General features: G+C 46.7%; 1 protein-coding gene across 4 annotated transcripts in view; it reads left to right on the top strand.

The window, feature by feature from the left end:
• nonC (serine/threonine-protein kinase Smg1) overlaps positions 1 to 15,665 on the top strand; it is a 117,741-nt gene that overhangs the window by 63,029 nt on the left and 39,047 nt on the right. For all 4 annotated transcript variants that reach the window (XM_075702352.1, XM_075702353.1, XM_075702354.1 and 1 more), the window contains 7 exons: positions 269 to 370; positions 1,900 to 2,208; positions 4,957 to 5,211; positions 8,321 to 8,467; positions 11,102 to 11,356; positions 12,359 to 12,532; positions 14,335 to 14,523. In XM_075702352.1, the coding sequence (XP_075558467.1) occupies positions 269 to 370; positions 1,900 to 2,208; positions 4,957 to 5,211; positions 8,321 to 8,467; positions 11,102 to 11,356; positions 12,359 to 12,532; positions 14,335 to 14,523 (1,431 nt within the window). The remainder of the gene's footprint in view (positions 1 to 268; positions 371 to 1,899; positions 2,209 to 4,956; positions 5,212 to 8,320; positions 8,468 to 11,101; positions 11,357 to 12,358; positions 12,533 to 14,334; positions 14,524 to 15,665) is intronic.

Consider the following 15,665-nt stretch of genomic DNA (forward strand, 5'->3'; position numbering starts at 1 on the left):
TATTGCGATAAGACCTGTTCATAGGGAATCAGTCCTAAAAAAATTGGAAAATTTCGGGAGTCTCTAATGGTGTAGTACAGCTTTGGGATGTAGAACGTTGACACTGTATTGAGCATCAGATGCACTCACCTGTCCGCTCATGCGCCGCATGATTGGGGTGCTCTGCCAGTGTGGGTGCCAGAGAGCACTGCATCGCAGTCTCAAAGGAATTTGGTGTGTGTGTGATGTCCCCTCGTTCGTATTCACCTTTCCTCCGCACCATTTACAGGTGCCTATGCCAGGATGTTCTGGGAATGTCCGCATAGCAGCTGTCCAGTCGTCCATAGCTGTGCTGCCCACTAAAACCAAGCCCAAGAAGTTGAGCTTCCAGGTTCGTTGACCTTTCCATGCTAGCAGTGTCTGCCTTATAAGCTGTATCGCCTCTGCATACTGAATTTTTCTTGATACACAAAGATGGGGCATTTTTTTTCCTGTTTTTCTTGTGCCACTCCTCTGTTGCTCTCTATTTGCTATCACAAACATCTTGGTCTTAATTGAAAGAGGCATCCTTATTTAATTCTTTATTCCACCACATTGAAGAGCTGAAAAGCTGCCATTGGAAGCAATCTCTTCTTTTTTTTTTCCCACAAACCTGATCCCTGCATAGCATGTAAGTGCTTAATGAATATTTAGTGTAACAAAGATATTTCTGTGTTGGATGGGACCTTGCTGCAACAAAGTTCCATATCTATTTGTGGTGGATAATCTTACTGGCTTTCAAGTATGATCTTTCAAGTAGTAGTTGCTGTGAGTGTTCGAATGCTAATGAGGTGTTCTCCCTAAGTGTGAGTAGCCGCGTACATATTGCTCAAGCAGACTGTCTATCAACTGGGAAAACTGGGAATGCTAAGGGATTTTGAATACTCTGGAAATATTCGGGGAAAACTCGGGGATTTTGTGCTTCTATCAAGGAAAACCAGCTGTAATTTTATTGAAAGGGAACAGAAATCGCACTAATGCTGGCTCGTGTAACAGCCCCGCTCGTGACAAAGTTGTTGTGTAATCTCACTTGGGACAAAGTTGGGGCTTCATACCAATGAACTTGCTATCAGTTGATAGAAATAGCTCACATTTGAAAATATTTGCTTCTGTATGCATCTCCTTTTTCTCTGTATTTGAAAATGTTCGACTCGATTTTCAATGGGATTTACCATTTTTTCGAAAATATTGTCACGTGGTGGTGATGTTGAAGAACACAGTAGCAATACTCTGAACGACAAAACTAACTTTTATTGGGCGAACCTGTGCCCACAAAAACAGGCTACAGTTATAGCACAACGATAGCGGTGAACACGGTCGGCGATCGTCGAAAATCTGATCAGCGGGTCATGCGCGTCGGCTTTTATAGATCGGTCGTCGAATGTTCCAGACTAATCGTTGGGACCCGCGTGCCTTTCACAAAGTTCTACACCATTCGCGTCACGCGATGAAATCAGATAACATAAGGTTCGGCGACAACAGACAGCGAATAGAAGCATCGATAACTTTCCATAAACTTCGGATACATGCAGGCGCATCCCGTGCTGTGCGATAACATTTGTTAGGCGGTGAAACGTGGTCGCCCGATAAAGATAAGTACACGTGTCAATATTTTATTTTGCTCTCTGTTTTACTAACCCCAAATACACTACTCCTTACTATTCAAACTGGATTAAAACTGGATTTGACATGCTTACTAGAAAGTGACAGCATCGGGCGGCAGGGTATCAGCCTGTCTTGAGGTTAAATAAAGTTCTGTGTCACTCTGGGAATTTTGCAAAGGCACTCTGGGAAAACCTGGAAAACTCGAGGAATTGGGAAATGTCAACAGGGTAGACACCCTATCAAGTTTCTTTTTTTTTTCTTCTGCTTTCTGTGCAGGGCTCGGACGGCCAGCGGTACACGTTCCTGTTCAAGGGGATGGAGGACCTGCACCTGGACGAGCGCATCATGCAGCTGCTGAGCATCTGCAACAGCCTGCTGGCACGGGGGGCAACCGGGGCCAGCGCACCAAGGGCCCGCCACTATGCGGTCACCCCCCTGGGCTCCCGTTCGGGGCTCATCCAGTGGCTGGACGGGGTGACCCCGCTGTTCGCCCTCTACAAGCGCTGGCAGCAGCGCGAGGCCGCCTCTGTGCTGAGACCCTCGGAGCTGTTCTATGGCAAACTGACACCGCTGCTCAAGGAGCAGGTAAGAGTACTGTTGAATCGCATTAGCATGTTCCCAGTTGCTTTTTGTCGGGTGCTTTACAGTGTCTGAACAGTTCAACGGCGAAGCCCATACGCTCCTAGCTTGTCCGCTCTTGTTACTGTGATGGCGGTCGAAATCCCAGAATAAGTTCTGTGATCAGCTGGTTCCTACTGCTCTTTGACTTGGGTTGTAACAATGCTGCACTACTCTAGGTTAGAGCCAGACAAAGCTTGCTGATGCCAAACATTCAGCCACTCTCCAGAGGAGTTGGGAGCAGAAAGCACGTCTTAGCATGAAAGCACACACTGCAGACATAAAAGAAAGGCATTTATTGCTCAGTGGAATGCTGTTCTTCAATGGAATTCTCAGGAATCGAAGTCGAACTCGCTACACAAGGTTACCAGGTGTTCACCCATTCGCAACGCTTCGTGCCTAATGGCATCCTTGACAAGTGGAACTAGATTTCCTGAGCTCATCCAGTCATCCTTGCACCAGGGTGTTCCCGTGTGCACTGGTGCAGTTTCTCTAGGATGCTATAATTCATTTCTGAGTGGTCATGTTCGCCCATGCTGGTGTTGCTTTCCAAAGGGGAATGGGAGCTTTCTTAGTCCCACAGAGCATTTCTAATTAGAATGTGAGCAGTCCATGCACAGCACCAAAATCACAGTGCCAAAGAAGAAGGGAGTTCCTTGTGCAGCCAAGTTACCCACAGTTTGTCAGGCAACGCTTTCATCAAAGCGTTCATGCCATTTCTCATCATAGCTGCAGTACAGTCGACTTCTGTTCATTCGACCTTAACAAGACCGTCGAAATTGATGAAATTATCCGGCGAGTCGAATTAAACCAGATGCAGAAAAAAACGCCAAAGCATTCCACTGATTCCTGTGACAGCATATTTGCTTTATTCTGACACACCCTTGAATCAAACGCGCACCCACATAGAGCAGAAAACTGACGTGGAAATCTAATGTGGACTTGATTTTTTATCAAGAAAAATGGGCAAGGGTCTAGCGAACAATGGCAGCCGGTTTCTTTCAGCTTTACATTACAGTTTTTCCAAGTTAGCGTCACCGCAATACATCTGTGTTATGCGGTAAAGCACACAAACGTTGCAAAGGCGTTTTTTTTTTTTTCATGTCTGAAGACGTTTTCTTGTGTCATGGTGGTCGCCAGCTCTCAAGTTCAATAAAATTTATGAAGTCAACATCTAATTTTTCGACTCCCAAGGGACCGTGAAAACATGCGAAAAATCGGGCAGTCCGAAAAGTCGAATGCATGCAGGAAACGCATAATTTTGTAGGTATTTCTCTGATGGAGAGGGTCAAGGACAGAGTATAGGACTTGCACAACTCTGCCGTTTATAGAAATAAAAAATAAAATCCAACAGCGGGTGTTGTCAACGTCGCTGGCACTATATTGGGCTGGGTCAACGCTGCCTGTTGCTGCTTCAGCAGCACGAAAGAAATCCTCTTTTGCGTGGTGTTCCACTTGCATGCGATTATGTTTGCTTCGATTTCAGCCAGGTTCATATCGCTCTACACTGATGACAGCATCACAAGAGCTCGTGTCAACTCTGAGCTCGTCAGCTGTGCTGGCGCTGGCTTTTCATTGTCGGAGTCGGCCAAATCTATCACTTGACGGACGATTTCATCATCGGTTAACTCCGCACAGATTTCGACATCTTTATCAGCATTGACGAATCCTTCAAAAGTTATCCTGGTTGGAATCGAAACGCCAGCAGCTTGCAGGTTGTTGAATACAAAGTTGAAGATGACGAAAGCGCAGTGCACCGTCGCTGTCACCGGTGAATCCGCTGGATGAAAAGCACAGCACCAAACAGCCGGAAGCTGAAAAGCAAATGTTGATAAGTGCGCAGCAGCACAACACGATCACACAGCCTATTTCAAAGCTAACTAAAGAACATGTGGATAAACACGAAAGGCTATGGCCATAGCGATGGGTGGCTACGGCTGCTAACGGATTGGCGTACAAGAGCACTGGTTTGAGGTTTCAATACGATATGGTGGTCGCGGTGCTGTGGCTGGCTATGGCTAGCGGATCAGCATGCGAGAGTGGTGGTTCAAGGCAGCGAGATAATCAAAATTGCTGCTATGGATGCTGCTTTGGACCAGCAGTTAGGGGTAAAAAGTCCGGAAAATTGGACGGCGAAGGGTTTGAGCGTGTGAAACTTCTGGCATTTTTATACATTGGCTCTATGGGGCACCTAACAGCACCACGAAGGATTCCAAATTATCAGGCATGTCTGAATAATCGGGCGTCCAGAAAATTGTATGTTGGCCATATTTTCTTATTTCTTGTTATTGAAATTTGTTTTATCAGACTGCTCGATTATTCAGACATTTTTTTGCAACACATTCTGTGTAAAAATAATTGGTTGGCAACTGTGCTTTGCGCAAAAAGTTGAATTTCAGTGTAGCAAAATTTCAATATAACAAAGTGAAGTGCCAATTTTATCAACATTGTTATATTGAGGCTTAGCTGTACAGTGCACACGGATATAATCATTGAATGTAACAAAGTAAGTAAATCTTCTCGCTGTGAAAGGGGAACAAATATATGCTTATAACAAACATAGGATATAAAGTAGCTATTTATGAGTTGGAAACAATGAGATCCAATGTACTAAGTTTTAGTTTTCAAGTAGCTGAGTTTGTCTACGAGGCGGCACCCTTCTGCAATGCCAAGTGCAAGGCAACCTGTTGCACAACTTGCGACTCCCTCGTGCAGGGCATCACAAACTTGGACAATCGCCGGGAGTGGCCAGTGGGCGTCCTGGTGAGCACGCTTCAGGCGCTCATGGCCGAGACTCCCAAGGACCTAGTGGCCCGAGAGCTGTGGTGTGCGGCCGCCAGCGCCCCGCACTGGTGGCGCGTCACCTGCGCCTTCAACCGTTCTACGGCTGTCATGTCCACCGTCGGATATGTCATTGGCCTCGGTGACCGACATCTGGACAACATGCTGCTCGACTTGCGCACCGGAGAGGTGGGTGGGAAAGCGCACCACCTGTGGACATGCATGCGTCTGCTGTTGCATGGTTCGAAATGTTGGGAAAATGACTGGCACAACTTTAAGGGCCTGTGAACATGGTAGCCCGTGTTATAGAACAGAGGGAAGCTGCTAGTGTTCCAATTGCGGTTCAGTTAGGCAGGCCATGAGATGTGTATAGCAGATAAGTGGTGGTCTAATGAGAGTTAACGGAGGGAGTGCGAAGGGAAAGAAGATACACTGCATGACAACAAAGGAATAGGTGCTGTGATAAAATTAGACGATGCAAAATACAAGGAGTGACGCAGAATACAAGCTGTATCTGCACGTTTCTGGAAATCAAATTGCAAGACGCGCTGCACACGAATATTTATGAATGCCTAAAGGAAATTCTAGTTGGGGTTGAAGTTTTCTTGGATCCTTTAACAGTTGACTCTCGTCGCAACGGACCCTGATAATCCGACAAAAAAATGCTTGTTTTATCTGAAACTTTCGTCGCGATGTCTAACAACTTTGTTGTAAGGAGTGAAGACGAATGGCCAAAGTGAAAAACAAACAAAAAAAGTCAGTTTCGCCCAAAAGGCGAAGCATCGATTGCGATAGCAAATTAAGCAAGATAAGTGTGGCAGCAGCAGTGAGCGAATTGACCTTCCTGCTGTCTCTCACTTCAACACGAACTAAACACCGGAAAGCACAGCGTATACGAAGCTACTGGCACTGCGCACGCTTTGTCCGCATCATAGGTCGCTTTCAAGATAGGGTGGCCATGCCATAAGCAGCAGTCGCCAGAGTAGAATTCCTCTCTCTCACCCTCCCCCCACCCCCAACCCGTGCCTCGCGCACAAAAGAAGACAGTGCGTTTATGCCATTTCCACCCCGCCTTCCTCCCTGGCGCGCACGATACTGAGTCGCAATCGTCGGCTGATCCTCGCAAGTCAGTTGTCAGCCTGTGTCAACACAGCAAAAGTATGTTTTACGTGGTCGATTTTGAAACAAATTGCCGCTAATTGTGTCCGCTGTAGCCAATAATCCGTTGTAGTGCGGTGCTTTAAAAGTCAACTTCGTTGCATTAATAAAACAGGCAGAACAAACTAAGGTTGAATTATCGTCTGTTATATCCTAAAGTCTGTTGTAAGCGGATACGTTGTAACGAGCGCAGACTGCACCATGTTTTCATGTGTATAACCCGCACCAAAAATTCAAAGATAAACAGTAAAGTTGGGGTGTGGGTTATACGCGAATTTCACCTAGAGGTGTGGCTTCACGGCAGCGCAGTGCGCGCTGCTGTGTAGCCACATCTCGAGGCAAAGTTCTCCACCATTTAGTTATCTCCTAGGCTACCCCACCCTCTCCCCACCACTGCGGGTTGAAGCTCCCTTCTCCCTTTTTTCATAATCGTCCATTATGCTCCTTTTTGCGGTTCAGAATTTTGTGTATAACGAATGGTGCACTTGGCGCCGGCGAACTCGTACGTCACACATTCCTGCAGCAGTCCCTCGGTCCATGCGAGATGCTTCGTGATACAACGAAGAGCGAAATAACCGTTGGGATTTTTGGCTCAGTCTTATTTGCTCCATTTCCATTGCCCATACTAGGGCTGCAACCCCCGCGCTGTTATCTTCTGTCGTGTGAATGCCAGCTGGGATGTGATCCGGTCCATGTCAGATGTCACGTGACGTGATTTGTCTGCAATCACGTCGGTCATGTTAATCCATCTTTATCAGCATTGCTGAAGAGGGAGGGAACAGAGCTGCTGGCTGAAGATGCTACGTAGACGAGTCGTGCATCTGCAAATGTAAATTGTTTTCGCAAGCATTTGAGCGTTGCATGCAGTTGTTGCCACGGGTTATATATATATATTTTTTCTTTCCTGGCTGTTGCAATTGAGGGTGCAGGTTATACGGGGAAAAATGTGGCAATAAGGCTGCAATGGGCCAAATCATTTGCTGTGTGACTTCAGATGTACCGTATTTACTTGCATAATGATCGCACTCGCGTAATAATCGCACCCCTGAATTTTGTCGTCAAAATTCAATTTTATTTATTTCCCGTGTAATGATCGCACCCCGAACTTGCCGCAGCCATATGTCGTGGGCCAAGTCTAGCTAGTAATGATCGCGCTTACCATCTGTCGAATGCTACGCGAACAACTCTTCCAAGACAAACCAAGCGGTCTGCATGCACCAAACGTTCTTAAGTAGATGCGTCATTTCATTGCTTTCAACACTTTCCGCACTTCCATGGCTAAAAAAAAGCTGCAACCAAACTTGCCTTTATTATGTGTAGGCTTTATAAGGGTTGTGGTCAACAACAAAAAAGGCGCATTTCAATTCTTCTCATCTGTACTCATGGGCACGCAACAAATTGCGAGCGGCAACGATAGTAGCCACGTTTACACTGATACGTTAAAAGTGTACCCTATTCATAGGCCGATGCTTGTAACGCAGCTAAGATATTCACCCACCCTTAGCAAAAACGTGCCGTATTAGGATAGTAGTGAAGACAGATGCCGCAGTTTCCGCAGCATGCCGGCCATGTGTTTCTATGTCACTGGCAGCTAAGCGCGCCCATCTGTTTCTGTCCCCTCAAAGTGGACATGGCTACGTTATTGCCGCAAACTTGTCGATATTACTCATTACTGATATGGAAGAAACTTTCAATGCACGTAATGTACTCACAAGAAGAAAAAACAAAATCGCGTTCGGCGCATTCATCTTGCTCCGCCGGCCGCCATTTGTCCCACAGCAAACGCAGGACGAAAAAAATTCTTTTTCTTTTCGCACGAAATTTAACTCTCGTTATGATCGCACCCCTGATTCTGCGTCAGTTTTTCTGACAAAAAAAGTGTGATCATTACGTGAGTAAATACGGTAATTGATGAGTGAAGGGATCAGGAAGCACAAATTGTGTACAAGTTGAATATGTTTAAATGGCTGGTTTAGTTTTTCGCACCAACAGTTTCATGGTAGCTGAGCCTCATTAGCTGCCGTAGATGCATTCTGCACTTCGTGTTTGCATATAGTTTTAAGTTTTAAGTGATGAGCTCACAACGCTGTTTGCAAGCGTTTGAACCGCTACCGCGTTCCTGCTCGCTTTGTCGTTCCAGGTGGTGCACATCGACTACAATGTGTGCTTTGAGAAAGGCAAGAACCTGCGAGTCCCCGAGAAGGTGCCCTTCCGCATGACCCCCAACATCGAGGCTGCGCTCGGGGTCACCGGGGTCGAGGGACAGTTCCGCCTTGCCTGCGAGCAGGTCAGTAGCCTCAGTTTCACGTGCCAGGGCCTGCATTGCAAGCCTTTGGTTGACTGTGCACGTGTGTTAAAAGTGAACTTGTGATGAAACAAGACAGATTTCTTAGGTCCCTTTATGTTCCCCTTATTATTTTTGTCTATTATTATTATTATTATTATTATTATTATTATTATTATTATTATTATTATTATTATTATTATTATTATTTTCATCTTAGTCTACTTTAAGTGTACTGTAAGACGAATACCTATCTCAAGCCAGTTTTAAGAATTCCGTGTTAGCTTCAAATCATACAATTGTGCGCTCTAGCTGTGTGTGGCATCTTCTCTGGGTAATGACTTAATGGTTGGCATTTGAGTCTGTGAACAGAAGTGTCTTGGTTTGACACGAGTCGAACTCAAACAATAAAGAGATTCGATGTGGCGCTTCAGCCAGCCAGCAGTAGTGCTCAGGTAAGGCTCATGTCACTAGTGGAACTTGTGTCAAGAGGTAGTTAGCGATACTCAGTAGAAAGGCCATTAGAAGTAAGACATCTTAGATTCCTGTCTTATTTTCTATGCTGGAGGAGCTTCGCTGAATGTAACAGAGAAGCCTACTTGTGCTGATATTTTCAACTCCAGTTAATGCTGCCTTCTTTGATAAGGAACTTGACACAATGAAAGGGGTACTCACCAATCGAAAAGTAGCTTTTATTTAATACAAGCAAAAAAATTTTCAGGGCACCTAAGCTTCGCCTTTAAAAGTGGAATGCGATAGCATGCAAAGATCCCCGCCTGCTTCTGACGCTTCTGGGCAGCTGCAACTTATACGTAACCATAATGCTTACTGGGAAACGCTGGCACCGGAATCTATGCACGAAGGCGAGCTTTCTAGTAGAAATGCGACCTCATGCATGGCCGATCTTCTGTTATTGCTTTGCACTTTCGATATTTAAATGCTTAAGGTAGAGAAGATTTAACATAAAAGGCAAAACGCTGTCGGTATTTTGTTTCATGGCATTTGTTTGTGGGCTGCCATTCTCGAAATTCCGAGCAGTAACATTGTAAATAAAGTAAGGCAAGGTATGAGCAACTTCAGCGCCATATAGAATATGCGTGGTTCAAGATTATTTTCTCGGCCGCAGGTGCCCACGCCCATGCCGAAACCTGATTTTCTGCTGCACGAGGCCCTTAGCGCTATCGTGTTAAAGGGTACGCAGGCTAGGTGTACATGATAAGCACCGTGCCAGTCTTTCGTATGCGCGTTTCATTTGCTCTAGGTCTTTTACTGCTTACCAACATAGACCAGACGTAGATGAGGGCCATAAGTTTGCAATCTACTGCTGCTACCTTTTGCCATGTGTTCTGTGGTATTTTAGTGATCGCCAGCAAATCTAAGGCACACTTACAATTGATAACTGTAGGTAGCCTCAAGCTGACGGGGGCAACTTCTGGGTCACTGCCTACTTGTTAAAGGGCCCCTCACCAGGTCTGGCCATTTTGAGCTGACAAGCACAGAGCATACAATACATGATAACGATCATGTCTGCAAAGTATTACATTGTTACGCGCCGTGGAAAGATCTGAAATTTCAAAACGAACGCCGTTTGCCCTTCTCCTCACAGCTGCTGCACTCCAAGCCGTAGGGTGACGTACACGTGCTAGTGCACCTACATACACGTGTTTGTGCTATAATGTCGGTCATGGTGACATGCGACTTGGAGAATTATTCAAGGCGAAATCTGTTATTTGTGTAATATGTTGCTTGAATAGATGAATTAAAGCTTAGAGAAATAATAAAACACACAAACCGAATGTCTGCGCGTTTTTGTTATACTTTGCACCGCAACAAGAGAGATGTACTTCCGTTTCGTCTGCTTGTTCCCGCGCGGTGCAGTCACCCACGCAGACACCGAAACTATGTCGTTTTCTACCATGTTCCAGCACTGGATCATGTTCTGTGATCCGCTTGTGTCTGCCTCAGTATTCGTGTAGCACTTACTTACACCGCTAGTCAGTTGTCCTCGTGTAGAGTGCGCAAAATTGTGCGCTGCGCGAAACAAGACAATCGCAACAGCTCGCATGTGACGGCGTCAGCGGAAGTGCACCAGGCCACAAAAAAAGCAAGGAGAAAAAAGAAATGAAGGTGGGGCCCGTGATGTATGCAACACGCGATCCTCGAGCTCCGGTATGGAAGAACGCAGGGAAGGAATTTTGCTTGCGGAGGCTAGATGGGGCAGATGGAGAGAGTGTCTCGCTTGGCAGTGGAGCTCGCCTCCTGAAATCATGGGTTTGCGGCACTGAAATATTTCTGTCTCGGCTATTAGTGAGCCAATATGATAAACTTCTGCAGCAGAATGCTTCCTAGAGGACACGTAACAACTTCCAGCGTATAACCAAAATTTGTTGTGTGACCTGATGAGGGACCCTTTAAGCAATGTAACAAGCCACTACAACTAAAGAAACTGGTTAAAAAAGACACGGACAATTTCAACTGGAATGCAACTCGTAAGTGTCCAGCCAAATATGCATAATACACCTTATGGCTGCATCGCCAAGGTCTCACCCCTGCCCTGTCCGTTTGCAGGCTTTTTTGTGAAATGTCTTTTGGGGGAGACAGCATCGTTACATGTTTAGTTGTGTTGCCTTCTTCCAGGTGCTAAAGGTCTTGCGTCGTGGTCGAGAGACCCTGCTGACCCTGTTGGAGGCCTTTGTGTACGACCCGCTCGTCGACTGGGACAGCAACACCGGCGTGTGCTCCCCCGCGTCGCGCCTGGAGCGGGACATGGCGAGCGCCCTGCTGGCCATCCGCATCCGTGAGACGGCCCAGCCCTGGGCGCACAACCGCAGGCTGCTGGCCGACGCGCTGGACAAGACGGCCGGGCTGCTCCGCGATTGGCAGCAGGCACAGGTGGGCATGCTTGTAAGATTGAACTGGCAGTATTCTACTGCTGATAAGAAGGTCACGTTCCAGTGAGAGTTAAAAGTAAATTTACATGGTTACAGAGGGCTCAGTGCACATTAAAAATTAGGGCAAGAACACTCGTGTAGCAAGCTTTGGTTGTGATTTAAGGAACCTTACGTGGTCAAAAATAATCTGCGACCCTTCACAACAGTGTCTCCATAGTCTCAGTGTTGTTCTGGAATGTTAAGCCCAAAATTACTTTTCTTGCTCGCTGCTTTTGTCATTTCTTTTGTACAATGTGATTACTGCGGGCGTAATCTGTCAGTGAATCTTCAGCAAAATGTTAATTGTGAGTTGTCCTTGTGTCACCTAATTTCTTTTCTTTGTCCAAATTGGATTTTGCACTGTAAATTGCGTCCAAATCGTGACCTATTCTAATTGTGCTGTCATACCAACTCGTTTAGACGACAGCAATACTTTTGTTGCAAGTACTGTAAAAGTAAACATAACCCTTGTTTACCTGGCGTGTGGTAGCTCAGTGGCTATGGCATGGCCCTGCTGAACTTGAGATCGTAGGATTGATTTCAACCAGCGCGGCCACATTCTGAAAGGGGCGGAATGCAAAAACGCTCGTGCAGGGTCCATAGGGTGCACTTTAACCCCTTAACTGCCATGACAAATGCCCAAAACATTTTCAGATGTGCGAAAAAAAAAATGTTGGTGGAGGTCATTGTGTATTATTTGCTTGTCAAAATTACAAGAAATTGAACACGTGCATACGGGCAATAATTGCCAGAAATTCACAAGTTGACTCGTTATCGGCCCCGAAGAATGTTCGTTGCGGCGGCAAGTTATCTTGTCATCTGCTGTTGTCGAGTTAAAGAAACCCAAGTGGCCAAATTCAGTCCGCAGTTTTCCACCACGGCATACCTCACGATGTGATGATGGGTTTGGCTTTAAGAACTCCAAATTTAACTTGCATCCTTCGTTTCTCTCCCACGGCGGCAGGGTTGCGTGCATGCAGCGGAGCAGAGCCTGGGCGAGGCGTGTGCCCAGCAGACTATCCTGGAGGAGGCCCTGGCGTCCGAGGGCAAGGACCACCCGCTCTTCTCGCTGCCCGCCCGCTACCGCGAGTGGGCGCTCGTCCAGGGGGCACGGGACTCGGCGCTGCGGGCACTGCTGGTGAGCTGGCTCACTCGGTTTATTGTTGGACGAGATGTGTATTCGTGCACACAGCCACAGACAGCAAACGCGAAGATGCATTCCCCGGAAAGCCCAAACAGCATTCAACATAACGAAAAATTAGGACCCGTTCAGCTGTATTTCTCACCATAGAGAGTTATGTACATACCGAAAAGAAAAAGTGAAGTGTTTTTAATGAAAAATTTGTTAGTACAGTAGGCGATCGACAATTCAGACTCCACGGGGAACGTAAATAAGTCCGAACTATCGAATGTCCGAAAAAACTAATGTGTCCCAAAAAGATTATTTTATTTACGCTTTAAGGCCCCTGTGCAAGGACGAAGTGATCGATTCATTGCTGCATGCACTTCCGCTTACGTGCAACCAAGTCCACCTGTATTTTTGCCAGTTTTGTGTTGTCTCTGTCCGCCAATGCAAGGACTGCAAAAGCTCGAGTCAGATCCGCATCTGAAGGCTCCGGAGCACACTGCACATTATCATCATCCGAGTTAGAGTCGCAGCTTGAGGGTGGGAGAACTTGCTCAATTGTTTCATCATCATTCAGTTTGGCACACGACGGCTCCACGCTGTCGACGTCTGCAAAGTCTTCAAGTGTAACGGTAGCAGGAATCGGCACACCGCAGCCCAGCAATGATGTCTGCATTTCAGCTCGTTGTGGTAGGCACAGTTCAGGCTCTTCAGTTGTGGGGCCGGGCTCACTCAGACTGCGAGGGCACTGTTGGTGCCATTTGACGCCGACTGTCGATAACTTCGCGAGGAAGACAGAGAAAGCGAGCAGGACGCTGTCTGGAACACAAACTAAACAAACAAGCAGAAAATGGCGGAACACTGTCGAGAAGGCAACCTCGAGAAACAAGAGTGAAACCATGCCCGGCGGTGCCGGAATAGGATGTGATAATAGCGATGTTGATGCGACCTCACAATTCATGCAAGGCTTCCAAGATTGGCATTTGCAGTTAAATCTCTAAGGTGCAGTGCTGCGCCCAAAGCAAGGCCTCAGGGATTACAGCATAGCGTGTAATTTCTAAGGCCATACTTGGATGTCTTGTCAAGGTTGCCAGAGGAGATAATGGTGGCTACAGCCACGGACGAAGTCCGAATAATCGAGTGTAGAGCTGGCGGCTGTCCGAAATAGCGGTCGTCTTTATACATTAAGTCTGTGGGGCCACTGGCGGTGTCGTAAAGCTGTCCGAATTGCCAAGCATGTCCCAGTTATCGGTGTCTGATGTATTGGTCGGTGACAGTATATAAAATTCGGACAACTTTAGCAGTGGCTTTTAGGTTTGAAGGAACCTGGAACAAGCCTAGGCACAATCTGTGGTAGACTGTTCCCTGGCTTAGATTTGCAGTTGTGGGGGAGATTTTCTTCCTACACCAGCAGACACCACTTTACTGTAAACCTCAATAGTCCTGAAAAAAATTTTTTTTAAATATTTTGTGTGTTATTTCATGGGCAGGTACAGAGGAGGTGCCATGTTGCTGGTTTATTGAAATTCTTAGGTGTACTGATACTGAATACACATGCATCAGAGTTTGGATATGCATGCATATTTTGTAGTGAATGTGGCTGATGAAAACCGTAAGAATATAGGAACAACAACCTTAGTGATAGTGCACCAGTCAAGTCAATAGCAAGCCACAAGCGAGTAGTACCAGGTGCAGTTCATTGGGACCAGTTCCTCTGAACAGTTGCCGACACAACAGATGCTGTTTGCAGTGTGCGCGTAAGGCCGTTTTGAACTAGTATAACAAAAATGCTTGCGCTGTTGTTGCCATTGCAGGAAAAGCTTGAAGAGTGTCGCCGCTGGAGTGCATTGCAGACGGCAGCCATGTCAGCACTGTCATCAGGAACGCCTCCCGACAGGTGGCGCCAAGTGTTGACATCTGAGCCCGCCCTCGAGTCTGTAGGGTCACTGGAACCCCTGGTGGAGTTCCTGCAAAGCTCGGGGCAGCTTCAGTTGCTCCAGCAGGTGTGTGTTTACCTCCTGACAAGTTCGAGCGGCAGATTCTGGGCAGAACAACCGGCTATGAGGGGCAAGCTCCTCTGTCAGCCTCCAGATCTGAAATTGGAATACAAGCATTGTCGTTAGAGCTAGGATGCAAGGAAGTGCAAGTGCTAAACTGGTTCTGGAGTTGCCCGCAATGCACCAGTTCCTGTGTGGAGTTGCGGTACGCTCTGCAGATTTTGGTAGAGCAGTCTGGACTCACCAGGTGTTCCCGGTCTCCCACTGGAAGACTTTTGCACCAAAACAAGCAGAAAATGCTGCTCCAGGGGTGCTTTGAATTTGCAGTTGAATTTTGCCACTTGAAGTAGACAGAGTGATTCAGATGTATGTGCCTTTTGGTAATGGGTCCATGGTAGAGTGTAGAGTGTGGTAGAGTGTAATGGTGGGGTAATGGGTGTTGGACAAAAACACTTCTTAGGCGAGGACGCTTTTGCACGAAGCTTTAGGTGCATGTTAAAGAAAGCAAGGTGGCCATATCCAGTCTCTCGTAGCCCTGTTTCGCTTTTGAGCATTGAAAGCCTACTCACACCAGCGAGCTGTGGAGGGCTTGTGAATAAGGTGGTCGCAAATTATTACGTTGGACAAATCGCAACATTGCTTGGTCATTAACCTGCTGTGCAATTTTTAACCTCCGGAACTTAAGTCTTACAGCTACTGGACCAATTAATGACACAGGAGCAGGATGTCGGAATATGCTAACAATTATTTTATGTTAACATGATCTTTAATTGTAGCGTGAAGTGACACAGACTGAGACTAGAAGCAGACAGGACGCTCATCCTGTCTGTTTCTAGTCTCTGTCTGTGTCACTTCACGCTACAATTCAAAATCGTGTTACCGTACCAACTCGCCCGACTTTCTATCCTTTTGCATTATTGTACGTGTTGGTGGCAATGCGAGCAGACATAGACAGCACAATTTACAAGAGTTTTTGGTAGGGTGACAGGCGGGTCTTGTCGGCGTGAGCATCTGCCCCGCGAGTCGCTTCTTGGTCATCACTTTCAGTTGGTCGTGCAACCTCTGGCAACCACTGCTGTGAATGCATCCTAAATCCTGTCGCTCGATCAGTGAATCTGGCAATTGGCTGTTCTCTGTTTGTCTTTGCC

This window comes from Dermacentor variabilis, chromosome 8 (genome assembly GCF_050947875.1).
Source record: "Dermacentor variabilis isolate Ectoservices chromosome 8, ASM5094787v1, whole genome shotgun sequence".
In the NCBI taxonomy this organism is placed as follows: domain Eukaryota; kingdom Metazoa; phylum Arthropoda; class Arachnida; order Ixodida; family Ixodidae; genus Dermacentor; species Dermacentor variabilis.